This window comes from Centruroides vittatus, unplaced genomic scaffold (genome assembly GCF_030686945.1).
Source record: "Centruroides vittatus isolate TY-2023 unplaced genomic scaffold, ASM3068694v2 contig_1057, whole genome shotgun sequence".
NCBI classification, from domain to species: domain Eukaryota; kingdom Metazoa; phylum Arthropoda; class Arachnida; order Scorpiones; family Buthidae; genus Centruroides; species Centruroides vittatus.
Window position 1 is genome coordinate 1759665 of NW_027120684.1, and position 26812 is coordinate 1786476.

General features: G+C 28.5%; 2 protein-coding genes across 2 annotated transcripts in view; one reads left to right on the plus strand and one right to left on the minus strand.

Annotated features, from left to right (window-relative positions):
* The window catches only part of LOC136971998 (uncharacterized), a 40120-nt gene extending 22847 nt beyond the window's left edge, over positions 1-17273 (minus strand). Inside the window, exons 1-7 of the mRNA XM_067266537.1 lie at positions 17048-17273; positions 13379-13442; positions 11954-12039; positions 11754-11846; positions 11608-11667; positions 5613-5693; positions 5332-5479 (exon numbers count right to left, since the gene is read on the minus strand). Coding sequence (XP_067122638.1) covers positions 5332-5479; positions 5613-5693; positions 11608-11667; positions 11754-11846; positions 11954-12039; positions 13379-13442; positions 17048-17122 — 607 coding nt within the window. The 5' untranslated portion in view covers positions 17123-17273. The remainder of the gene's footprint in view (positions 1-5331; positions 5480-5612; positions 5694-11607; positions 11668-11753; positions 11847-11953; positions 12040-13378; positions 13443-17047) is intronic.
* Positions 17274-21005: 3732 nt separating this feature from the next.
* Positions 21006-23132, plus strand: LOC136971853 (uncharacterized). Its single transcript, XM_067266358.1, has 7 exons — positions 21006-21194; positions 21312-21441; positions 21521-21615; positions 21698-21790; positions 22368-22430; positions 22612-22692; positions 22771-23132. The coding sequence occupies exons 1-7, from the start codon at positions 21075-21077 to the stop codon at positions 22885-22887; spliced, it is 699 nt and encodes a 232-aa protein (XP_067122459.1). The 5' UTR covers positions 21006-21074; the 3' UTR covers positions 22888-23132.
* Positions 23133-26812: the final 3680 nt, after the last annotated feature.

Below are 26812 nucleotides of genomic sequence, written 5' to 3' on the forward strand. Positions count from 1 at the left end.
AGAAGTTTATCATTAGGAACCAGCTCCATTCTTTGCAGAGATGAAGTAACATCATCATCCCGATTTTTTCCACTCTTTAACAATGGAAAAAAAAAGAATTTTACTTGAAGAATTTGTACGGTAAATGCATTCAGAATGGTTAAATTTTCTTCGTCTTTTTTCTCACGAAGAACACCTTCGGCAAAACGATGTTTAAGTAAAAAGTTTAGTCTTGCTGAAACTCATCTTATTTTTTTAAGGCGGTTAACATCAGAAAAATCATCCGGAATTTCCCAAGTGAAGAAATATTCACTTCTACAGTTTCAATTTTCAAAATATTTCTTTTTTAAAGGACATTCTTTAGTAAAAAAAATTGTTCGATTAAAAGCATTATTTATTTATTTATTAAACAAATATATAAAATTCAAACTTTTCAGGCATTTTTCTGTACAAACTTCACTTCTGTTCTGTTTCGTTGATATTTTACAAGCGGAAGATTATTTTTCAACAAAAGTAATTGAAATATTATTATTTTTATTTTTATTTTTATTATTTATTTATTTATTTATTTAATTTTTGTTAGGAGTGCAGAGCTTACATTTCAAATATATTTTGTTTTTGATTTTTTGTATATTTTAATACGATACTTTGCACACAGAGACGTTATACCAGGGATGGAACTCATCCTTTTGGTATCATATACAGTAAGCTAGGCATAATTAGCTTTGAAAATATTTATGCGTGTCGAAGTTTTAGAGTAAAGGCATTTTAAAAAATTGAATAGGCTTTAATTAGAATAAATTTTAAAAAGGATGTTCAAATGATGAACCGAAAAGACGATTGAAAAAGACAGGAGGTAAATCTGCCTTCACCCATGTTTTTTGCCTTTATCACCCGTTCCTTTACGTATTTGAATTAATTTCGAACCAATTTCTGTTATGTATAAAGAAACATATTCAATAAATATACATACAAAATTTTTTCCTTTAACTTTATAGTAGCTTATACTTTTCTAAATGATTTCTAAAAATTAAAACAAGATAGAAGAAAATTTTGCGTGCAAATGTCTGCATATTTTGTTTTGTAATTAATTCGAGTTAATGAGAAAAAATACAAAAATAAAAAGAATACAAGTTGATATGTATCACTCGCTTGTTACTTTCAAAGATAAAATACGTTATCTAATCACAAAGTTAACGAAGAATTTAAAAAAGAAAAGAGGGGAAAAATGCTTTAAAATCATTATAAATATTGCTTCTAGTAAAATTGGTAAAGATGAAATTTCCTTCATAATAATCATCGTTCAAAAAGTTGTTTAATGAAAAATTTGCTATTATAATCATTCGTTTATTCTCATTAATTTTTTCCAATTCTCTAAAGACGTCGAAAATATAAATTATAATTTTTTTACATTGCTTAATTATTATTTTTTGCGGTCGAATTTAATTTAATTTACCAATCCTACTTCGATCAATAAACTTATTATTATAAGTTATTAATCAATATTTTTTTAATTTTTCTTCTGGTAAATTAATTAAGAACACACTTTAAATAGAATGTATAATAAATTAGAATTTTGTCGGTTTATTTATTTATAAGTTAGAATTGGCATTGGAGACAATTGTATCTTACATGCCAAGGGTTTTACACATAAAAAGATTGAAAGAAGACTTCTCTACATACTCCGTAATCCTACTTAATCCTCGGATGTAAAGGCAAAATTGTTCTGTACAGAATAAACATTATTGGCCGTCTTTTGTATCTCTAACATTGATTTTGTGTCCCTTATCGCAGTCAGATTTAAGGAAAAATATATAATAAAAAAAAGAAATGTTATAGTTTATAAAAGAAAAACAAAGACTTTAGGAAGTTAAAGATGTTCTTTGTTTTTTCTCCATCTGGGATTTTTGCCTTCGGACTTTGTTTTTTATTCTCATATACAGTATTTTTTTAAAATAGAAAGGATGGAAAAAATCGCGTATAATACAATCGATGGAGTAATGTTGTTGACATGTTATGTTAAGAAGTCACGAAATAAAACGAATTATTGTAAAACGATTTACTTAATCCTATTATTTACTAAATATTTACAAATTACTTTTGCAACTTGAAATTTTTTCCCCCGAGTTACAGCAGGAAAAAATCCAATTTATTCACATTTACGCTTCTTGTTTTATTCTTTATTATTAAAGTTTAAAGTTTTTTTCTTTAAAAAATTGTAGAAATTTTATCATATATATATATATATATATATATATATATATATATAATATAGAGATAATTTCTTTGTTGAAGAGAGAAGAGAAGAGGGATGATTATCTTTTCGCTGATAAGATGAAAAATTGTTTCTATCCTATTAATGCGATTGAAACCATTGGCATTAAAGATGATTAAGTGTGATAAAGTAAAGAAAAAGTAATAATGGTGCGATTAAAAGAAAGTTCTATATATCGTGTCTTCTTTATAAACTATTTATATCGTCGCCATCTTAACTTTCCAAGATTTCTTTCCTCCAAAAATTCCAGAAATGTCGAAAGTATATACTTACTCTTGTCGTCGAAATACGTCTATTTTATATAATAAAATGAAAAAGATCTTATTTTTTAGTCATATTGGTTCTGAATTTCTTGGCAAATTTAATTTAGAATAAGAAATTCTTTTTTAAAGCTTCAAAGATTGTAGTCGTTTGCCCTTTCAGAATCAGAAATATCACTTTATTTAATCGATACTTTTTCGAACAGATGTTATATAAACCAAACTAACTCTTACGTTTATTAATGAAATTAAATTTTTTAAAAATGTCGTTATTTTGTAGGTGTGTAGGTTTTATTTCTCAATTATTCATAAATATAACTTTTGCCTAATTATGTATATACATTATTTATACAGTAAATACATTATCTAAAAGTGAAATTTAATTATACATTTCTATACATTTATACTGAATTTATTAATAATAATAATAATAATGAAAAATACATCTTTGCATTATTCCAGCATTAAACATTTGCTATGTTTATGTTCGAGCCTGATAATAGCTTTAAACTAAGCTGAAAATGTTAGTTAATATAAAAAATTAATGTAAAGTTATTACGAAATTTAGTTATAACAACATAATGTAAGCATATACTTTCAAAAAGAAGAAAATTTAATAACATATCTTTCATCAATTAGGTTGAAATTTAATATTTTTAACTTTAAAATTTTTGCTTAAATTATTTACAGAACTTTAGGTGTAGCTAACATCTTTACACCTAAAGATGTTAGCTACTTCATTCTCATAAAATCAAACGAGCAATTATTTATTGTGACATAATCACAATGCCTGGCTACAATTTTTAATCATGTTTTCTTTAAATTTATTTAATTTAAAATATATGCTCTCCACCTCAAATTAGTAGTGGTTTGCCCCTGTAAATCATACTTTTCCTGATAACAACAGAGTCGTGCCGGTCATCTTTCAGGGGAAAATTTTTCAATTGAAATAACGTAACTTCCGTTGCAAATTGGGAATTCGTATATAGTTAATCGGGCCTCCTGCCTCTAAGTTTCCCATATATTCGTCTATTTAACTCTATTCTCGAGATTAAGGAAGGATAAACAGTGGGAATTTATAGGTCTACATTTTTTTCAAATTGCATCCCAATTAAAATATTAATTAATGTGTTTTTTCCGTACATCTTTATTTTGAAGAACAAACTAATTCGTTTCGCTTTTCTATTTCTTTTGTTGTATTATATTTGATCTTTTAACCTGAAGAAATGTTCTGTTTTATTAAGAATCCCTCCGGTACTTTGGTCATCATTTCACAATATTTGTTGAAGCTTCTATTATCCTCTTGTCTTTTTCTAATGCTTCTCGATTCAGCTGTTAAGACCATAAGCCTTATTTTTTACGAAAATTTTCGAAATTAACAACGAACGTTCCTTTATTCCGTCCCAAAATATGACTTTGTATAAAATATAACTATATTTTTTACGTTATTATTATGAAAAAAAACATATTGTTTTAAAGACACGGGCATTTATAATGGCAAATTAATTAATAATCGAGTGTTGCGGATAAAAAAGTGGCTCATTGAAGTGTTTCTCGTATAGATTACCTGTCACTGGCACGTGTTTCACTCACTCTTTAAATTTGTTTAACTTCAATCTGTAAAATTCAAAAAGCATCTCGTTTCTCCTAGTCACAGACACACTTCAAGTTTTTAATAAAAATTAAATGATAAGCCGATAATTCTTATAAAACCGTAAGAAACTTATGCTTTTTTTAACGCAAAATGTCAAGCTAATTCTGAATTTTCAGAATTAAAACAATTTACAGGTGAGGGTGTACAACAAAAAAATTTATTCGAATTTTTTACCGAAAAATACGTATATTTACAAAAAAATATATGAAAGAAAAAAAATCGGTTTCTCCTTACAATCGATTGACAATATAAATGCAAAGAGGATATTCCAATGGTATATCATGTAAAACATGACGATATTGCATCGTGGACATAAATATTTAAAGTAGAAGGCATTTCCACAATTAGAATAAATATTTGCCTTGACAAAAATCGAAAATCTGATTTTTTTTTATTAGTTTAATCAACCGTTTACATGAAAAAACTTGCTCCGTTTATTAAAAATTTCTCATCAATTTAGAATTTGTAATCTTAATTTTTCTTTCAAATATATATATAATTATATATACAGTATATATATAAGCCAATAATTTTGGTTTATAAGTGTATATATACACATAGCGATGCTTCGAATCCCAATCAATAAATCGATTTGACAGAGCCCGCATATGTTTTATCATCATTATTATTTTAAAAAAATGATTAAAGTTGATATGATTACTTCAAAATTTCATTTCTCATCTGTTATCACAGACTCTCGATTATCCGTTATAGGACGGGAAATATAGACTTTTACAAAACACGTATATATTAAAATATACAATACAAATATTGCAAATGTTTTGTTTTCGCCCATCTTTTTCTTTATCCATTATAAAGACGTCAATTTCCCACGATTCTTTTTGCTTATTGCCACCATCTTGCATCTTCTAAACGGAGGTGGGAGATCCGTTTTGTTGTTCGACGGCCGACATATCCACAGACGTTTCTCCGGGGGAGTACAGTTGTACTTGTACAAGTTTATTCCCCGTAGAAGCCGAAGGGCGATATGGGACATTTAAACTTAGCCTTCTATAGGGGCAGAATTCTATCTGATTGGGTGAAAGAGGTCTCCTGTCTCTCAGCGAACTAATATCTGTGCTTCCCTTCCTTCTGATAGGATCGGGATTGTATTGTTGTTCTTCGGATATTGTACTCAATTCCGGATACAGTAATTGTTTAACCGGTACAAAAAGACGGTCGGCGATGATTAGGGGGGACGAGATAAACGGACGATTGCACCCCCTCATCTGTTAAGGTGGATGTCATGGTGGATGGAGTGCGAGTCGACGTGTTATAGGATGAAGGAGCGCATCGAAGCATCTGCTGTCTCTGAAGATAAATAAATAATAGGGCGATATTTATACTAATTACGAACATCTCCAACTTAATTACTTTCCTAAGATAATTAATTTATGTATATAAAGATATGCCGTTAAAGTTTATAAAGTAAATAAAATATTACCTGGTCGATGGATAATTCGATTAATCCGTGTCCGCTTTGAATCATTTGATATTGTGATAGCACGCAGAGAAGGCAATAAACCTATAAAATTAAGCGAAATATATTTAGCAACATTCAAATTACTTTAATATATTACACATTTGAAATCTTCTCTTTTATATAAGGTCTCGAAATTCAATATAAAATATAGGAGTAATCTCTCCGCTCTAAGTCTAAATATAGATTTAATCGTACGATTTACTTCTCAAAGATCTTTGAATATTTTGCGTGTTTAAGTGATTTTATATTTTCATTTCTCCGATAGTTTATAGTTCTGTTGTTGAATGTATTCTCTCTAAACACTGGGAAAATGACTCGCAACAATTTCTAACGTATCGTATTCTCCTCCTCGCTTCTTTCTCTTATTGATTTACACGTGCCATTTAATTCTTAGCAATCTTCTCGGTTATAACTAATTTTCTATGTTAATTTCTGAATAAATAAATTTATAAAATTCCTAGGATAGTAAAATTTGAAAAAATACCCTGCTATAAAGTATATAAAGATAATTTATAATCTATGTGATTTTCAGTTATTCTTATTTGTAATTGAATATTAACATTATGAGCATTTGTAATTTCTTAATTATAATTATTAAATTAAATATTTTTACCACTTTAAAAGTCTTTTACGTGTTTATTTTCTGTTATATTATTTTTGCTGTTGCTTTTATTTCTGTGGTTTCTCATTTTCAATTTGTTTCTATGTGAATGATATTTCGATATGAACAAAGATTCTATCTGTAATAAAAATTACATATATACTTCTGTAACTTAGACAATGCGTTAAAGCATATCTATCTGCGATTTTATACACATTTTTACGTGCAGATTAATAAAATTTCATAGCTAAATATGCCAACATTTAATTTATAATTGCTCATAATGTTTTAATGTCTTCGTTGTATCTACGAAACATCTTTTTAATGTTCCTTATTTCATTAAAGGAGGACCCCTGCACTACAGTTTTTAAATGAAAGCTTAAAATTTGAAGTTGTACGAATCTTGTCGGCATTTCAATTTAATCCGTAAAAAAAAAAAAAGTTCTCATTAATTCAAAGATCGAAGCCAAAATGTTTTTAGAATCATATTATTTTTCTAAAAGTAGAAAGAGATTTAAGAGAGGAAATGAAACAAAAATAAATCTCTCGAATTTGATTGCCTTAAGTAACTTATAATTGATTTTTCTCCAACCGCCAATCAATAATAACAAAAATAAATGAAAATTTCTATTAAAATTAGCATATTTTTGAAGTCCCTTATAAAAATTTTAAATAAATAACAATATAATTTACCTCTATTTTTCATATTTTTAATTACAGAACAAGTTTAAGGCGTGAATTTACGTGAGGATTACTGCATTTTTTTTTTTTTTTGGACGAAATATTTACGACGAAAACACGAATATGTTTACATTAAATTTTCAAATAAAGCTGGATAATTGTGTAAAATTTATTTATCTTCAAACATTTTCATTTCAAATGGCACGCATACAGTAAACCTTTCTAATACGGACTCTAATAGTTCCACAAAAACGTGTCCAATTTAGAGAGGTTCCCAGATAAAAATAGGAAAATAGTAGAGTACATTTGTTACAAATACATTATATTTATTAAATGAAACACTTCATTAACTACACGAGACCCTAATTAACAGAGGCGCGTAATATCTTCATGGGGCCCAGACAAATTTGAATTAGGCCTCGTGTACAATACAATGTTGATTTCAGATATGTTTCTTGGGGGAATTTTTTTGGGGGGCGAAATACTTTCTTATAAAAGATTGATTCGGGGCCCTACAACCGATGGGGGCCCCACAATTGCCCACAGGATAACACTGAACTTAATTTTAGTTATAACTGTTATTAACAAATAAAGAAATATCAAATAAGACACAATTTTCTCAAAAAAAAAAAAAAATAGCTTATAAAATTTCCTTATCATTAAAATTTCTATGTATTTATTTTAATGAGTATTGAAAAATATTCAAATGTAAATTTCAAATCAAATTAATTTATAGATAAAGAAAAATCAAGAAATATTCAACATGTCAATTATTTTACTTCTGGGAGAAATAAGCTGTTGCTTACGAATTAGCGATCAAATCCAGAGAGAGAGGGGTGAATTGTTTAATTTGACCTCCATTGAAAGCGCTCCTGACAAAGGTAGAAAGATGACTAGATATCGACTTTGTTTTGAAATTAAATGGAAATTTATAATAATGATAAACAATTTATTATTTTTTTTAACATTAAAAAATGTTTAATAAGAAAGCACATAAAAATTTATCGCCTTACTACAGGCTCGAGTAAGATAATAAGTGCTTACTTAAGGAATTTCTAGTTAACAATAGGCCTATATACTAATTTACCAACTTCTTTTCCTATTATTTCACCTACTTTATTGAATAATAATCCCTATTCGAGTCGTTAAATATTAAAAACATAGTAACGTTGTTTTTATTATAATAACTAAAATTTCGTGTACAAGCTTAGAATTTGTTATTGTAAGTAAGTAAACCCACCTGAAAAATAACACAAAACTTTTGTTGTTCTTACAAACTGATTTTAATATCACTTTCCTGAAAACACAATGCAAAGTATATGTCGTATACGTCAATATCAGTTGCTTATATAGTTATTTTACATTACAATATAAAATACAGTAAATCCTCGATTTAACAGACCCTGGTTTAACGGATTTACTGGACCAAAAAAATATATTTAAAACCTTTTATTCGCAAATAGACCATTGGATTAAAGGGTCAATGAGTATAAATTAGTTAATATGCATTATTTTAATATTTTATTCATATTCATACTTCATAACATTTTTAAGTTATTAGTATATATATGTTTTTAATACGCACTCGATTTAGCTGACTCTCGGCAATAGCGGATTCCCTTCCCCAATTAGTCCGTTAAATTAAGAATTTACTGTAATACATAAATAAATTCTTATCGGGTAGAGTAAATATTGGTTTCTTGATTTTATTAAGTTTCTATATTAATTAATGTCTGTTTTCTTACGTTACTTTTTTTATAAGATTCTCCTTTACAGTTAATACTAAATGGGCCCTGAGCTTAAGGCCTCAGGGTCCATCAGTAGTCGAGTGGATAAAACCACTAAACACTGGCCGTGGGTTCACACCTGGCCACCGGGCTGGCCACGTGGAAATTTCCCTGTTTTCTTCATGTTTGTAACACCTAAATAGAGTCCAATTTCCCATATAAAGACCAAGCGGAAGGTATCCTTTCTTTGGCAAATCGCCCACACATACGAATAAAACTAATTAGGGACTCATCTACGAGAGGTCTTTCTATATCCTCATAAAAATGAACATATATTGACCACTATTATTTGAGGGCGCGAGAAAAAGTTTTACACCTTATAATTTAGGGTCAGAACAAACTTGAACCTAACTCGATTGCTCCACACCATTATTCCTCGGTCCTATTTCTTAAGTGTATTAACTCGTTGAAGATCGTTAAATACAGTACTTATTTTAACTAAAACTTATGAAAGATTATACGAATTGTTTAATGATTGTTTTTTTTTTAAAGAAAAATCGGTTTCGTTGTAGAGTTTTCCTCATTTCTAAGTCATTAACATAAGAATACTTATCCAAAGATTAAACTTTTTTCTTCTGTTAAAGATATTAAACCATATAAAAGCGCTCATTTTAAAAACAAAAATCAGCGCAGAAGTAGACATTATAAAGTTTTCATTTACATAATAATGAACATTTTGTAAAGATAATTAGATATTTTCTAGTAAGCGTATTACATTCTATTCCTGAAAAATCATTAGATGCTATCAAGTAAAAATGCCTGATGAGGTTTATAAAATATCACCATGTTAATTGATTTTTGCGATGATTAACTGTGAGTGATGATTTGTGACAGAGTCGTGTTCGTCTTAATTTACAAAGCGCTACCAACCGGAAAAGCAGTTCCATAATTTTATTTAAATCTTTGAATTAACCAGTTCCATTCTTCATTTTAATCGAATTATTATCGCGGAAGGAGCGGTACAGAATTCCGAATCCGATCAAAATTTCTACAAAATCGTAGCCTGATAGTATTATTAAGCTGTGATTTGAAAAAAATTGTAAACATATAAATTCTCACTGTTTGTCTGTCCTTCTTTAATCTCGAGAACGATGTTAGATAGATGAAAGAAAATACTAGATATGGCAATTTTAGGAGTAGGAGACCCCGATTAACTATATAAGATCGTCCGGTCTACATTGAATGCTACTTGATTTTGATTTTAAAATATTTCATAACATAGATGGCTGGCATTGCTCCAATGTTATCAGAAAAAGTATGATTTACAGGGGCAAGTAATTTGAGGTGGAGAGCATATATTTGAAATTCGTATACAGTTAATCGGAGTCTCCTGCTCCTAAGGTTTCCATATCTGGTCTCGACTTCCATCTATCTAATACAGTTCTGGAGATTAAGGAAGGACAGACAAACAGTGGGAATTTATACGTCTACAGTTTTTTAAAATTGCAACTTAATAACGTTAATTAACGAAAGTTTCTTTTTGACAGCGCTTTGACACTGGATCATTAAACAAAGGGACGTTTGTTTACGCAAATTTAATAACATGCCAAATTTTTTAATTTTGGAGATTTTGATTAAATTTTGACCTGTCGACATAGGGATTTTGAACGGATCCCGTCGCGGAATTAAATTTTACTGATAAGTCCTTCGATTTATGGACGATGATAGTGTTCGAAGACGTTCTACGTCATTAATAGAGTACTGTACATTCGTTTCAACGTTTTTAAATGCTTGAAAAAATATTGGCTACGGGAAAATTAAAATTGCTGTAATCGATAAAGGTTCTTATCGTGGCGTGACATTAAAAATGTGAACTCTATTAAATTCGGGGAAAGACAGCTCGGTGTTGTTGTTTTATCATTAACTAGGATAAACACAATTTTGATCTCTATATCCGCTTTCTGGTTAAATTAGGCATGAGAACAATTTAATTAAGTAAATTTAATCGAATATTAAGACTATTCATTCATTCAAAGTCAACATCTATTGGATTACAGGATTAGTGAATTGTCCAAATCGTTAGGAAAATTGAAAGCTGTAGAGAAGTTAAGGATCTTCACTCCCAGGGATTTTCACTTAAATAGTCTTAGTATTATGTTAAATAATTCAAAAATTAAACTTTAAAGCTTCTACCTGTTGGATTTTGTCGTGTAATTTATAATACACTTTCCATTATTATTATTTATTTATTTTAATATGTCTCCGGAAACTCTTTATGTGCAATTCCGTTGAACCAATTGGCATCAGCATCAAAAATATTTAAGTATGGCATATAAAAGTGATGACTTAATATTTATTTTTAGTAAATTTAAAATATAACAATACTTATGCAAATAACCTATATCCAGTTTTTAAAGATTACGAAAGAGATCTTAAAATTGTGAACCACTAAAAGTCTATATATTAAAGTATGAAACGATCTGTAGTTGATCGTGGGTTCGCGCCACACCAACAGGCTGAGTTTTCCGGATTTCACATTTGTAACACTTAAATATGGGCCAGTTTACCATGGAGAATTATGTAGGGATGCATTTCGTCTTGTCCCCATGTGTTGCGTTGCTTTATCCCACCGAACCTCAGAGAAAAGAGCATTTTACTCTTACATATCTCTTATGTTAGGTTATAGGATAAGCAAAACATTTTGACACACAATCCATCATTATCTAAGGTGATAATTACAGGATAAGAAGTAGTTGATCCGCCGTTCATCTGTGATTCTGTTTAAGCAGTCCTCAGATCGATAATTTTGAGAATCACAGATCTATTTAACTACTCTAATTTTCAAAAGCGCGACATAAATTTGCAAAAATGAATCATTTTCAAACAATAGCTGCTTATCACGTATAGAAACATGCTTAATTTTCCTATATTAGTAAAAGAAACTCACGTTTAGTGCGCATATGAATATATCAGTTACGAACAGAACGGCGATAAAAGGGTCAAAAACCTGAAATAAATATTAAAAAAATGTATATTTGTATATAACAATGGAGAAAACTTAATTTGGACGTTTTTAAGTTATTATCTACTCACCGCTTCCATAATTAGATAGAAGGAAAGAATGACATCCAACAGAGTGGTCAGAGAGATGGAAACCAACCATGGTAGGAACAAATGACGATTGTTCTGTTCGAAAAATACTTCGGATGAGTTCAGAAACACAATTATAACTTTTACGAGTGATTCCGAATGCATTTTAGTGTTAAAAGAGGAAATATAATGTGAAAACTCACCGTGCACAATCCAATTATGAGTACAATCGAAGTGACGACACAAGCGACGGACAAGACCACCATTAACAGACTGAATGTCAGGAGTGCTGCGTTATTAAATCTTATTTTAGTATAATTTCTGGTACGTACAGTACATATTAACATAACGAAAAATACATTAATAACAACATAAAATCCGTGCCAACATAATTCAGGAACGGAGTCCGTTTTAGATGTAAGTTATAGTGCTTCGGGGATAAGACAGTGTAGATAGAAATCTTATTAGTTAATCTGTAAGAATTCCGGAAGAAATACTTTATTATGCCAATTATCCTATTCGATTGCATAAAATATGTAGACGTCCCGGAATTAGTTAACTATCTCTCACAAATTATAATTTAATTAACGCTAGCAACATTAAATGTTACAAGATGACAAGACGGAAATGATTAAACGAGACGAAGAAGACACTCGACGAATTTCCAAGGAGATAAAGATGACGTTATAGTAGTGGAGCGTAAAATCTTTTTAGAGTTGCCATTTTTCGCCTGGAGAAATACAATACACAAGAAGAGAATGTAGATAGAACCGGTGATAAATTACGTTAATGTTCCGGATGTTTGGCGTAAATTGCTCTCTCAATCATTCGGAAAATGTTGATAGTTTCACATAATTCCGGAAATAAAGAAGAAAATAGAAACGTCGTCATAGAAAAGCCACAAGGTTTTTCCCTCTCTCTGCCTTGCCTTGTTTGTATTATTTAGAATCTCGGTCAGAAAGGGAAGAGAAAATCCGAATGCCATTTATTGAATATAACCGGAAAAAATGGAGGAAATGTCTACAATTTTCAACCTTTTTACGACGCGACGTCTGAGTTTAACTCGATTAACAAATAAGAAAATGGCTCCTTTGGGGTATTGTCTGTTTCGTTTAAATCACTGTTCATTTTCGTTATGTATTCGATATATATATATAGAGAGAGAGCCGACATTTTCTCTTATAATTTTTGACTTTGTACATAAATTAACAGTTTCTTGAGGGTCGAGTGTATAATAAATTGAATCAAGTCAAAGTCAAAATATATTATAAAGAAAAAGAAAAGGGAAAGATCGTTACAACTTCATCGATCCATTTTTCTATTGGATAAAGCATAAAATGATTGTTTCACGTCTTATTTAATCAGAACATAAATGAGCAGATGATCAAAAGCAGCGACAAATCCTATTCACCAGGAAAACTCTATCATTCATTAAATTTAGAAAATTCTTTAATGGCTTTAGAGATGTAGTTTCTTAGTTGCTTCTGAAAACATTATACGAAAAAAATTGCAGAAAAAATGAATACTTTATTACTGAAAATATTTTTATAAATATAAATTTAAAATTCGTTTAATTTAATATAATTTTCTTATTCGAATTCACTTAGAATTTTTACAAATTTACCTACCAGCTGAATGTAAAACTGTACGAACATGAAAAGCTCCAGCAGTTAGTACGGTTGTGTAGAAAATCTGGAGAAATAAATAAATTTAAAAAATTTGAGAAAATATTTATTAAGATACAGTAAAAGACTTCAAACCACTACTTAACACCTTCAAAAAATACTTTTTTTTATAAAAGTATTAAGCGGGAAACACGTTTTTCTGCCACATTATCGATTATTTTTTCAATATTTTCTTATTAACTTAACAAGATATAGTGTCTGTTAGTGTACGCTTAATTGTTTAATTAAAAATTTTATATTAATCACGGCTTAGATTATAATTTTTATTATTTTTTAAAGAGCAATTACCGTAAAAATATGATTATGCGATAAGAGGAAGGTGCTTATAGAATTAATTAGTTTTTAATGAATAAGTATTAAGTTAATATCCTAAAAATACTGCACTGATATAGATTCTTTTTTGGATGACATTTGGAAGGATGCAAGTTGTATTTTCTAGAAACGTAAGGTGCTTGAGATTGTAATAAAGATAAAATATCACAAAGCAACAGCTGCGGACATTATCAATATAAACTCTTGCATTATCCATAAAAACAGTCATGTGAAATAGCTACAAGCCAAGTATTTTTCTACAGTTTCAACCTCTTTTTTTCATTATTTTGTGGTTATTTTCTTTTTGTCTGGAAGCACGAATCTGTAATCTATTTCTTCTTCAACCAGAGAAAAGATACTATATATAGTTAACATACGATAAAGAATTAATGTTTATTGAAGAAATATACATCGCTTGGTCGGAGAGACCTAACATTAAAGAAAAACTCGTTTATTTAAACTAAAATTAGTAATAAGATTTATTGACGAGGAGCTTCTTAAAGTGCAAAGTATCTTGTAAGAAAATCTCCTTCATTTAAATGAGAATGGGAAAGATTTCTAGAAATCATCTTCTCACAAGAAGAGAGACAAGAAAATGAAGGGTATTGCCTACAGTTTCTTGTCTCTCTCTTACATAAAAAAAAAGACGAGAAATTGCAGGCAAAATACCGTCCATTTTCTCAAATGCCTAATCAAAAAAGATTGTCGCATAAGTGGCTTTGCACATCACATGTAAAAGAGAAATACATCATAGAAACCTTATTATTCAGACGATAAAAATTCTAAAGATGTATTCTTATTAATGTGGTACGAATGATAAAAACATATGCATGAAATAAAAGAGGCTGTAATAATACTGATATATGCATAATGCAGTAGGATAGACGACTTAGAAAAGAGTCTAAGCGAATGAATATTAATGGAAGGGGGAAAAAAAAAGAAGAAGAAAGATAAATCTGTTGGATAGAAGTTTGGTGAAGTGCATTATGTAGTGAAACGCTCGGGATCACACATCAATCTCGTATTTTAACCGCGATTCAAGTTACGTTAAAACTTTCTTTAGCACTTCCAGGCCTTACAGTATGGCTGACAGAACAGATATTAATAACGTTTACAGGTATTATAAGTAAAATATTAATGGTGACATCTAGACTGATTGAAGCGAGGATTTACTATCAGAAACAAGCGTACTTTTTATTATTTTTTAATCGATTAAGACGTGTGAGAATTCGCACCAAATATTTCAGGCACTTTTATTCGAAAATATACCAGAAAAACGGTGATAAATGTCGAAGAAGATTATCTTCTTGTTTACTGAAAAGATTTCTCCGACGTTATTTTGAATGAGAAAACAGTCAACCGGTTCTTATGCAACTGAAAGAGAATGTCTTCACCTAACAAAAAATAAATAAAATATTAAATATGCACGAAGTTACTATTTTATATATTACATATTTATAATATTATAATTTGACAATATTTAGTAAATCAGAAAGCAGTGATTAGTGATGATTTGTGCGAGATTCGATCTCATGTTATTGCCTTTTATTCCATTTTATAACAGGGATATTTATAACAAGATAAGATATACCCGATTATTGAAGCGAGTGAACGAATTGCAAATATTTGTCGGGTCTCCGATGTCAATCGATTTAAAGAAAAGAAGGAGAAAAAAATAATAAGAAAGAAAGAAAAAAGAAGTCAAAATAATTCAATCCGTTCATTTCTGATCACAAAAGGATCGAGTATCAGTTTGGGAATTGAATTATATTTAAAAAAAACAAAACGAATGCCGAAACGTCACCTATGACGTCGTTTTTCATATTAAAGAACGGATTTTTAAAGGTAATTGAGTTAATTTTTTACTTTTTCCCCCCTATTACTAAAAAATAAATAGGCTATATAATGTCAAACTGTGCAGGTAAACTTATAGTATAGTCCCGGAGTAATTAATACAATTGAATTATATGTGAAAACTTTTAAAGTACAGCAGTTTACGATAAATTATTTCAAAATGATAAGAAGAAAAGCATTTTTTTATGACTCGTTAATAATATTAAGATGTTTTAAGACGAAGAAATAGGATTTGGTCTTGATTGATAAAATCTTCCTTTCAGAAAGATAAATACATTTGTTGGAATCAGAAAATCTTTTTAATATTTCGAGATGTAAAAAAAAAAATAAAATAAAATGCTAAAGCGAAACAATGTTATGAATAATCTTATTTTTTTACAGTTCGAACAATTAGATTATTTCGCGTATTATTAATTTATTTTATTTTTTTCCTTTGTGATAATTTGAGTAGAGAAAAGCTGACATTTCTGACATAACCTACGATAAATTCCATTTTTAAGCATTTAATGTCAGTCCAATGTCAGATGTTGTGTCTCTTTCTAACCATTCCTTTTTATTATTATTATTATTTTCTTCTTTTTCTTCTTCTTCTTATCACCTGTTATTCCTAAGAGCATTCCTTACTGTAATTTTTCTCTTGTTTCTTGCACTCATTTTTAAATAAAAATCCTCAAGAATTTTTATTCCCATTTTCAAAAACCTTTATTATCTATTTTTATTCTTTATCCGTTTTTATTCTTTGTGCCTTAATCGAATTTATTTATTTCTTAAAATTTTATATAAAATGATAAATCCGAAAATAGTATTATATCACAAGAAAATATGATTTATTAATAACTGTAATATTTCTTATTGGAAAATGTCTCGAATAAATATAAATAAATGCCAATTTCTTAAAGAATTTAAAAGAAATTCTTCTTATTATTATTTTTATTAGAAGTATATCTAACTAGTGATATATTTATATTAATTTTAGATATTATAATAGAATTATTAAGTGACTAAGAACTTATTTTTTCGGATGTTTATTGTGATTAGAAAAAAGCTATATCTTCAAATAAAGCTGTGATATTACCTCCCCAACTTAAGAAGTAGGTGGTATCTTCCCGAACTTTAATAGATCTCAGCTCCCTGACTCTTCTCTACTTTAAATTATTAACATTTCAATTAGATATTTAGTTTTTTTTCCCCCTCCATCTAAGTTTTACGAATATATTTCTTCACTAAATTACGAATTCGACTAGAGAATTAGCCGTTTCTTCGAAAGCCCGCACGTTACACGGAACAGGTGGTATCGAAACGTGGCGATAAAAACACATTAAAACGGTTTAAATTTTCGATAAAATAAAAGAAAAAAGAATGTAGAAAACAGTTTTAAAAAAAAAAGTACACGTCGCAGTATTATTATATTATAATAGATTAAATAGAAGAAAAGTAGATACTGACCAAAGTGTATATAGCGCACGCATAACTTCCACTTCTGACAGATTTCCAGCAACAACAGGAATTTAAGATAGCCATGAAAGGCGAAATAAATAAACAAACAGAAGAGTGTGTATAATCCTGGCAAGTATGTGAAGTACGTTTTGGATTTCTGTTGTTTCCATCTGCCGGCGCTGGAGGAACTAGGCAGATATAATCGATGTTCTGCCTCGATCTCGTCCTACGAACATTTCGTGTTTAAACAAGGGTGAGTTTTCGCTTCGATTCGATTTGTGAATAGTTTCTAAAGGAAATTGCCCAACAGTTGTTAGCAAACAATTCCGCCCTTTCTCTGCTCCACTCCTTTTCATAAAGAACGTACAAAGCCGTTTAGAAAGAGTTATGTGATTAGTCGAAACTCAAACAACTACCGGCGTATCACTGGCACAGAATAACTTTATTAGTTTCAAACTAGTTTTAATTATTTTCTCTTGCATCCATTCGTTAATTTCTCAATATTAACTTCGTCGACAGAGCTTCGCAGGGTCTCCCCCAAGTGCAGTGTCGACGTCGAGCATTTTTTTTTTTTTTTTCGGGGACCACACCGTCAATCTAGGATCCTCAGATTAAATTTCGATATTTTTAATACTGTAGTGAGTTTATAAAAGATTGGTTTGGTGTCCCCTGTTGGTGGGACCTCCAGGCAATTATCCTTTTTGCCCATCCACTGTTTAACAATTTGCCATAAATGTTGATAAATATTGCTTCTTTATCAAATTTTTATACGTTCCATTGATAGAAAAAAAAACCTTTCGTCGTGCGAACGAAGCTTTAAACTTAATTTCTAATACACTTTTATTTATTTATCAGTTAAATTTGGATCATTACACGTGTTAATTCATTTAGTTATAAGAGAAGTAAGCTTACATCACGTTTGACATTAATAGTAAGCTATATCGAATTATTGTCTTATAAAGATATACGACCGTGAAAATGTTGTTATTTATACCATCCGAACCTATTAAAAAATTGAAAAATCACATAGAGTATTTAATTAAATTTCCCATCTTTGTCTTATGTCTTTCGTCCATTATTTTATTTATTTATTTATTTTTTTACTTTCTTCGTTGTAACAAATTAATATTTAAATGAATAAAACTTTAATAAGACAAAAATTGAAACAAAAGATAAACCACTAGAGCAAATTTTTTCTTCCTCTTCACCTTTGATGATAGATTTAAGATCCAATTATTTCACAAAGAAGAAATTTATTAATAGGAAACAATGAAGTGAAAAATAAACATAAGAAATAATAATATATATCTATGATTTTTTTAAATGTATGTAAAGTACTGTACATATCATTATCCAGATAAATAAACGAGATAAAAGATTAAGAGGTTTGAATTTATGAAAAAAAAAATAATAATAATAATAATTCTTTCATTTATCTCCAGATCAAAGAAATTGTACTGAAAAAATTTGTAGGAGGTTTTAAATTAATTATATTTAATTAACTGAGAGAGCCATCAGAATTGTTAATAAGCTTAATTAGAGGCGATTTTTCAAGTGTTATCGGTTAGAATAATGGTAATTGGCTACAAATTCAGGAAATTTATTTAACAATCAACAAGGTTAAATGTCTATTTAAAAACATCTAGAAAACAATAGATATTTATAATTTTTTGTGTGTGTGTGTGTTTTAATGATAAACATTCTTATATTTTATTTTATAAATCCCAAAAGAATTTTTTCTATTTTATTCTACTTGTATTACACAAGAAGAAATTTAAAACTTTTTATTTATAAAAATAATTAAGACCCGAGGGATGCGGGATGTCTTTGATTAAGTGATATTTCGAATTAGAAATTCTGACAAGACTTTACAATTGTACTTCTTCAGGCACCATCCAGCTGTACCATTAGCACAAGTATTAAGTGGCTAAACGATTTTGTCTGTTGTAACTCTTCACTTGCTAAATTAATCTCGTTGTTCGGTTCTTTGTAATTTGATCAACGATAACTTCGTGTAATGACCTAATTTCTCACAGGGCGCTCCTTTTGAAGTTTTGCATTATCTCCTTTACCGATTACGTGTAATTAAAACTCTTAACGGAACTTTCTATTGGAACTATTCTTTAAATTAGTTATGTCTTTTATATATTTTTCTATTGTTTCGTAGTTTCGTAACAAGGATTTTGGGTATTATAAAATACTTAAAAAAATTATTAAAATGTTTGATTTTAGTTTATATTTGCCATTGTTAAAAAAGCTATTTGTCATAGTATTAGTTTATACTAAATTGATATTATACTATTCTAGGCTATAACAGTGTTAGTATTAATTTAGGCCTACTATATTGATACTAATCGGTTAATACTGTTATAGTATCGATATAACAATGTCATACTCAACTATCAACATGGGCATAGGAGTCGAGATTTGCCCTTCCAAATTTGGACAAAGCAAAACAGTAGCGTTGCGAGGGGGGTGCAAGGGGGTGTATCATGCACCGGGCGCCACTCTCAGAGGGGCGCCCAAATGGTTTCCAAGACAAACTATATGTGTTTCTGGAGGGGGAGAGGGGCGCCAATAAAGTGTCGGGCGCCAGTTATGTTCGCTACGCCACTGAAGCAAGAACAAAAAATCAGATACAGAAAGCAGAAAGATGAACAATTTAACAATGATGAAAAATTAAAAATTGATAACTTACTTGTGTTTTTATTCGTGTAAAATTTCGGGAAAATCAACATCCTTAACGAAAGTGCCACCATATGCACATAGTTAAGCAAGTTTACTATGATTATTACTAGTTATATTCAACCTCCGATATCGGCATAGGCTACAAACTGTTTATTCAATTAAGACGAACAAAGAAAACCCATTTTAATTTGGTTGGAACTGAAAGATTTCAATATAACTCTATTTATTTTGACGTTGGGATAACAATCACAAACCTAATGATTAGTTTTTGAATTGTTAATATTTAAAAAAATAATATCTGTGAATTATAAAATAAATCATTCACGAAGCCATAATAAATGGAAATGTTTTAATATAAAAATAAACCCTAAGAACGTTTTGAAACTCTTTGAAAGTAATTGATAAGAGCGTGAATTGTATGAATTAAAGAAAACGTGAATATTTTGACAATTACCTGTTGATATTGTGCGTAGGTGAGTAATTTTCTTCTTATGTTTTCGCATATAAACACGTTGTTATCTTTTCTACTTTATAATATACGACATAGAGAAATAAACTTCGATTGCGATTTATATTTAGGAATTTCGGTCTTGTGACGAATGATAATGTCAACAAAGATATTATTAGAGGAGGGAAAAAATTGGACAATTGTGTGGAATATCGCTATTCTTTGAAGGATAAAACAAAAAAAAAAATACAAAGATTAGTTCCTTTGAGACATTTATTACTTTTCTGTGCAGATCTGCTATATCAAGTTCTCGAAGAAAAATAAAAGATGCTGAAATATCTGATATATAAATACAAGTTTGCCGAAATTGCCTATATATAAAAGTACTTCACTTCATTAAAGTTTTATTTTTTATTTCTTAAACCAGGAAGTCATAGAATAAACTGTTCGTCCACGATTTCTTTTTTTAAATATATATATATATAATAAATCATTTTAAATTATATTATCTGTGAATTTTAAGTATTTTATAAATCGTATATCAAAAATTCAATTTGAAAAAATATGAAAACTAAAAAATGTTTTCCACAATTTTTAGTTGTAGCAGGAAAACAAACCATGAAAACTTTTGCAGAATCAAAATTTATTTATTCAATAAATAAAGAAAGAAACGAGAAGTTTTAAATTGTATAAATATTAAAATTCAAAGAAACGGAATATTCAAAAGAGAAACTTCCAATGTATTGTAGAATAGAAAAAGGTTAAATTGAAAATAATAAATTTTGGATTGGCCTTTGTACTTAAATGTATCGCCATCTGACGAGAATTTGTAGAAGTAGCAGGAATTACCTGTCAGGTATCGCCCCAGGAAGTTTTCTTTGTTCGATCGAACGAGGCGGGATGCCTTATACTCTCGATATTGGTAAGAAAAGAAGTTTCTTCAAGCGTCGACCCTTCTTTCAAAATGCCATCGTCACAGATCTTCAGAATGGTAGCTATATTGCCAGTATATTTGCCATTGTAAGTTATACTTTCGTTATAACCGTCGTAACCACACCACGTCCGGTTGTGACAACTGAGACGTTAGAAATGTACACCATTTAATGTTAATGGTTTTTTAAAATTTTATTCTTCTAGTTCGAGAGCGTGTTCGTTATACTCCAGACTGTATTCGATGCTTATATCTTAATCGAGGCGGAACCTGGGACGATTCACTATAGATACTTCGGGATTAACTTTCTGTTTGTTTACAGTGGAAATCGTCACGGTTAGATTATTTTTCTTTATATATATAATTTTCCAGATTTGAAATCGGTTCCATCTAAATAATTTTATTTCTTTTTCAGTAAGGAATATTCTTCTTTTTATATGCGTAGTCACCTTCCTTCTATATCTAAGTCTTTTGGTGACATCCGTCATTCTAATGAATGCGCTCAGAAAGGTAAATATTCATTAAAAAAAGAAAAAATTCACTCGAAGTAATTTAAAACTATTGTTTAACCACCTTCGATCTGTTTATTTAGGAGAAAGAAAAGAAATTTCAATCGTGGTTAACTTGCATTGTAGTTTGTACCGTTTGGACCTTACTCGCCATTACCTTCCGTTCTGTTGCTAATGTAAGAGTAAAAATATTATCCGCTATTAATTAAAATTACGATTCGTATCTTCTTTCTCGTATAATATATTGTTTAGTTACTTAATATAATAGTTAATTAATCACTCTTTCTTTACAGTTATAAGAATATTACGATGATAAGTTGTATTTTTATTAATACTAATCATTATAATTAGTAAAGACATAGGCAAATTTTTAAATTTAATTTTTTAGAAGAAAAATTAAAATTGTTTGTGGAGAAATATCAGAAGATTTTATTACGTGAATGTATCGATTATTTCATTTGAAAGATGGTTAATTTTATGACCGTTATAAACAGCAAATTAAGAGACTATATCCAAGTTACTATCCATTATAACTTTTATACAATATATTAAATAAAATTAATAAGATTATGCTATATATATAAGTAATTTTTCGCCATTATTTCTCAAATAATTTTAATAACAAGAAACCATTATGAAAAATTATTCTTGTCATAGAAAAAAAAGTGATTATAGTAATTTACTATGCTAGCAATTATTATTATTATTTACATCATAATGAATCAAAATTAACATAAATTCATATTATTTCAGGATTTGTATTATAGTTATCATCAGGCAATTTTGGTTATCTTCATAATTATCCTAATTTTAAATGTAAGTCTTTTTTAGTACCTTTTTTTTCTCTAGAAATAAAGTAAAAACTAAAAGTCACTTATCGAGGGATTGTTGATTTTAATAATGAAAGTAGCAAAATACAAAGCATTGAAAACATTATTTATTTATTTATTTTATAAATGTTTGATGTAAAGAAAGAAAGATTTACAATATTTTCCAGACTTTCTTTGGATTGGTTGTCTACTCCAATTATCAAGAATTGGAAGATATAACTAGATTAGAAGATATGGCGAGACTCAAGGTAGTAATATAATTTTCAAGATCGCGTTTTATTTTTGGGAAAACTTTTTGAAATTAACTCTGTTTCATTTTCATTCAGACGAGTACTTTCAGTAGTTTGTCAACATCCCGCAGTCTGTCTCATTGCTCCATTGATATTCTAAAGACATCACTCACTACCCCATCCATGGGCTCCACTTCAACGGCATCTGTGTAAATCCATTCATTTCCACAGTGAATAATAACTCACTAGAAGCCTTTTTTTTCTTTTATCAATGCCAAATACAGTATTTTCTGAAATTTTTGTACCTAAGAATTTTTTAAACTTTTTTAAAATACTTTTTGTGCTTATTGTTAGACTTATGCACTAGAATTTATACACGTTTTTATATATTAAAAACCTTTTAAAAAGCTGTTCATTTTCCTATTGAACGATTTTTAAAAATAAAATGCTAATACAAATTGTAAAATAGTTGGACTAATTTAAATAATTTAAAGATATTAAAAATTAATTTAATTTATTTTTTATTAATTAATAAAACAGTTCTTAATATAAAGTTTATCTTAGAATAATCTCTGAGTAAGGAAACTTATTTTGTTGGATAAGAATGAAAGTCTGGAAATAGCTAAATGAAATATAATAGTTTTCATTGAAGTCAATATTTTCTTTAGTACTTTAAAAATGTCAGAAGATTCTATACTTTCACTGAATAAATTCAATAAACCACCAGAGTATTTGTTATAGAAGAGAGAAGTATTTATTATAGAGCAGTTATAAAACTATTCAGACTGTCTAGAATGGAATAGAGAAAGAAAATACTTGTTTGATATGATTTAACGTGATTTTACAATTTTATTAAAACGTAACAAATGATTTTATTTATGTTGTTTTGTCTTCATCTTCGACACCGTCCATAAATTACATAACGCTATTTCTATACTTTTCAAGTATCATTCCATTCTCCTGTAATCTTCCATAACATAAAATCCATCTTTAAAATTACTTAATGCCTATCCTCGATTCTTAATTCTACTAAGGAATAATACCCAGCACGGGGTATCGAATGTTACGTTATTTTGTTAATTACATATATAAAGCAGTTAAGTAAAGAGAAACGGTTTTGCTATGCAACACATCAGAAACAAAAAATAATAATAATAAATCAATCTGTACCCGAGGATTGAAATCCTATCATTACGTGACGTTAACAAAAAAAATCGATTTTTTAAATATTTTATATTCAAATTTAAAAGTCGTTAAAATGGTTTTAAATATAACTGGGCTGCAATTTGAAAAATATTGTACACCTATAAATTCCCACTGTCTGTCTGTCCTTTTTTTAATCTCGTGAACGTTGTTAGATAGATGAAAGCCTAGACCAGTTATGGAAACCTTAAGGGCATGAGGACCCAATTAATTTTATATGAACTTCCTGTCTAGACCGGAAGTCACGTTATTTCAATTCAAACATTTTTCTCTGAATGTAGTAAGATGACCGGAACGATTCTACTGCTAACAGGAAAAGTATGATATACAGGGGAAAGACACTACTAGAACACCGACGAAAAACTGCAGCACGGCATTGTGACGATGTCACAATAAATAATTGTTTATTTTTAATTTAGGAATTTTAAAAATATTAATATTATATAACCATTAAAATTCGATTGATTTATATATTTATTTAAAATATCGGATTGTAAATTTATACGGATAAAGAGTTATTTCTTAATATACAGTATAAATATCATTTCTTTGATAAACTGCAATGGTTTTCTCTAGGTTTGTTTACCAGGATATATGTATATTTTGCCTTTTCCTTTATAGTGTTATTGGAAAGTAGCATATAAAGAAGGTATTTGACTTGTGCATTCCATATCATAAATTAAATGCATCTAGCTTTTGTACTTTTTAATTCGCTTCAGTAGCTTCGTGAAATGAAAGTCTGCATTTTTATCGATTAAATTTTGCAACAACTGACGTCTGTCGGCTTTCTGAACTACGGTCCAATTCTTATCGTTGCACGGTTGAAGTTTATTTCCCTTCTTTACTCTTCCTTCGACAGAAAGAGGACCATTATCTACTTCTATTTACAAAAATACCGGAAAGAAATGAGTTCAACTAAAAATTTGAACTCATTTCTGTTAGACGTAAAGCCGAATTAGACCGTAGAATATTCAAGATTTAAGTTTTCTTAAGAGAACTTTAAAATTAATAAATTATAATTAATTGATAAATGCATGAGTTTTTATTATGTTTTACATAATAAAATCTCTTTTTTTAAACAATAAGTAATATAAAATTATAATCTCCACTTTATTTACATATATAAACGCATGTATAACTTAAATTAATGTATATAAATTTTCTGTAATCTATATATTAAAAATTAAAAAAAAAAAGAAACTTAGTTATATATCCGCATATATAACAGATAAAGCTGCAAACGAAAAATAGAAAAATTTACATATTTATTATTCAGTAAATTTTTTCTTCACCTTCATAAATTATAAATGGAAATCAAAACATACAATTTCCATTTATAATTCATTTAATAATTTAAATTATAAAAATTTGTTGAGATGTAGTCTAGTAAATAAATCTTTCCCCGTATATTTTAAATGATAAAAAAGAAAAAAAAAAGACAGCCCCCTAAGGCTAAAATGTTTGGAATAAAATGCTGAAAAAATAAATAAAAGTTAGATGTTAGCAACAGAACTTATTTAAATTTTAATATTTTTATGTATTTTTTTTCTAAATGTAATCAGAACATTTATCAAGAGCAATTAAATAAATTCATATTTATTTATTTTTAAATTACTTTATAGAAAATTCCAATTTTAAAGTAAATAGTAGGGGTAAAGTAAGTAGGTTTAAAGTAAGTAATAGGGATTTTTTCTTTATGTGAAACTTTTATATAGAAAAAAATGATAGAAAATCACCTTTTTTTTAAATTTAAATTTGTGGAATTTTTGGCCATTTTACAATGAAATTTATTCCGAAAATTTCGTCGTTTCAGCTATAATAGATTTTACCAAAAGCGCATAAACAAACAGAAATTCGAAGCATAATACATTGCTTTTCTCTTCGATAAAAGCGCTTAAAGTGAAATATTTGTATTTTAAAGTTTTTATTTACAATTTGTATTTTAAAATATTGTTTTTGAATATATTTCGATTTTATACAAAAGTGTATTTATAAAAATAAAAAATAAACATGTCGTTCAATTGAATGTTATTTACTGTACTTTAACTACATAATATTCCATCTCGTTAGTTTATAATTATAAAAAAAAACTATTATAATTTTTATATTAAAACAAAATATAATAAATATTTTCAAGGAAAAATTCTTTATCCTCTTAATTTTTATTTTTATATTTTTCTGAAAGTAAAAATGGATGAGAAAAATAACTAAATGGAACGTAAAAATGTAATTTAATCAAAATAAAAATATAATTTTATTTACTTATTTAATATTCTGAATAAATTCGAAGAATTTAATCGATTTATTTGTATGGAATCAATTGATAAAATTTAAAATAAATTGAAGAAAAAATATAATTTTAATTTTTTTCTTGAAAAGACTAAAGCTCCTCCCTTAGCTATTCCAATGATATCCACTAGCGAAATCAAGAAGGGGGGCCTAGGGAATCCATGTCCCTTAACCTTTGTAAATAAATTAGGAAAATAAGTAAATTAAACACTGGAAAAAGATTTGAATGTGATAAACCCACTTATACGTATGTATATATACAACATCTAACAGTTTACTCTTCATCCACAGAGCATGTGGCTACATCCACACAGTAGGATTTAAGTTTGCATGTAATAAATCGAGACCGGATATGGAAACCTTTGCATGCAGGAGGCCTTGATTAAGTATATACGAACTTCCGATGCAAATCGAAAGTCATGTTATTTCAATTCAAAACTTTTATCCTGAAAGGTGTTAGATGACTGGTACGACTCTATTGTTAAAATTTCGGAAATCCAAGTCAGGTAGAGATTAGCAGACCAATTTCATATAAAGGTCTCAAAATTTAGTTTTATGTAAAAAAGAAACAGCATACGAAAGTGATATAAATTATTTTTATAAGCAGTAAAATCTGTTTATATTTGTTTTTTTTTTCATTTTGTTT

Bases quoted from the DNA above. Each gene is read 5' to 3' on its own strand.
- LOC136971853 (XM_067266358.1), top strand. From the start codon at position 21,075: ATGCCTTATACTCTCGATATTGGTAAGAAAAGAAGTTTCTTCAAGCGT. The intron at 21,791-22,367 runs GTAAGAGTAAAA...ATATTATTTCAG, and splicing joins CCTTCCGTTCTGTTGCTAAT to GATTTGTATTATAGTTATCA. The intron at 22,431-22,611 runs GTAAGTCTTTTT...AATATTTTCCAG, and splicing joins TAATTATCCTAATTTTAAAT to ACTTTCTTTGGATTGGTTGT.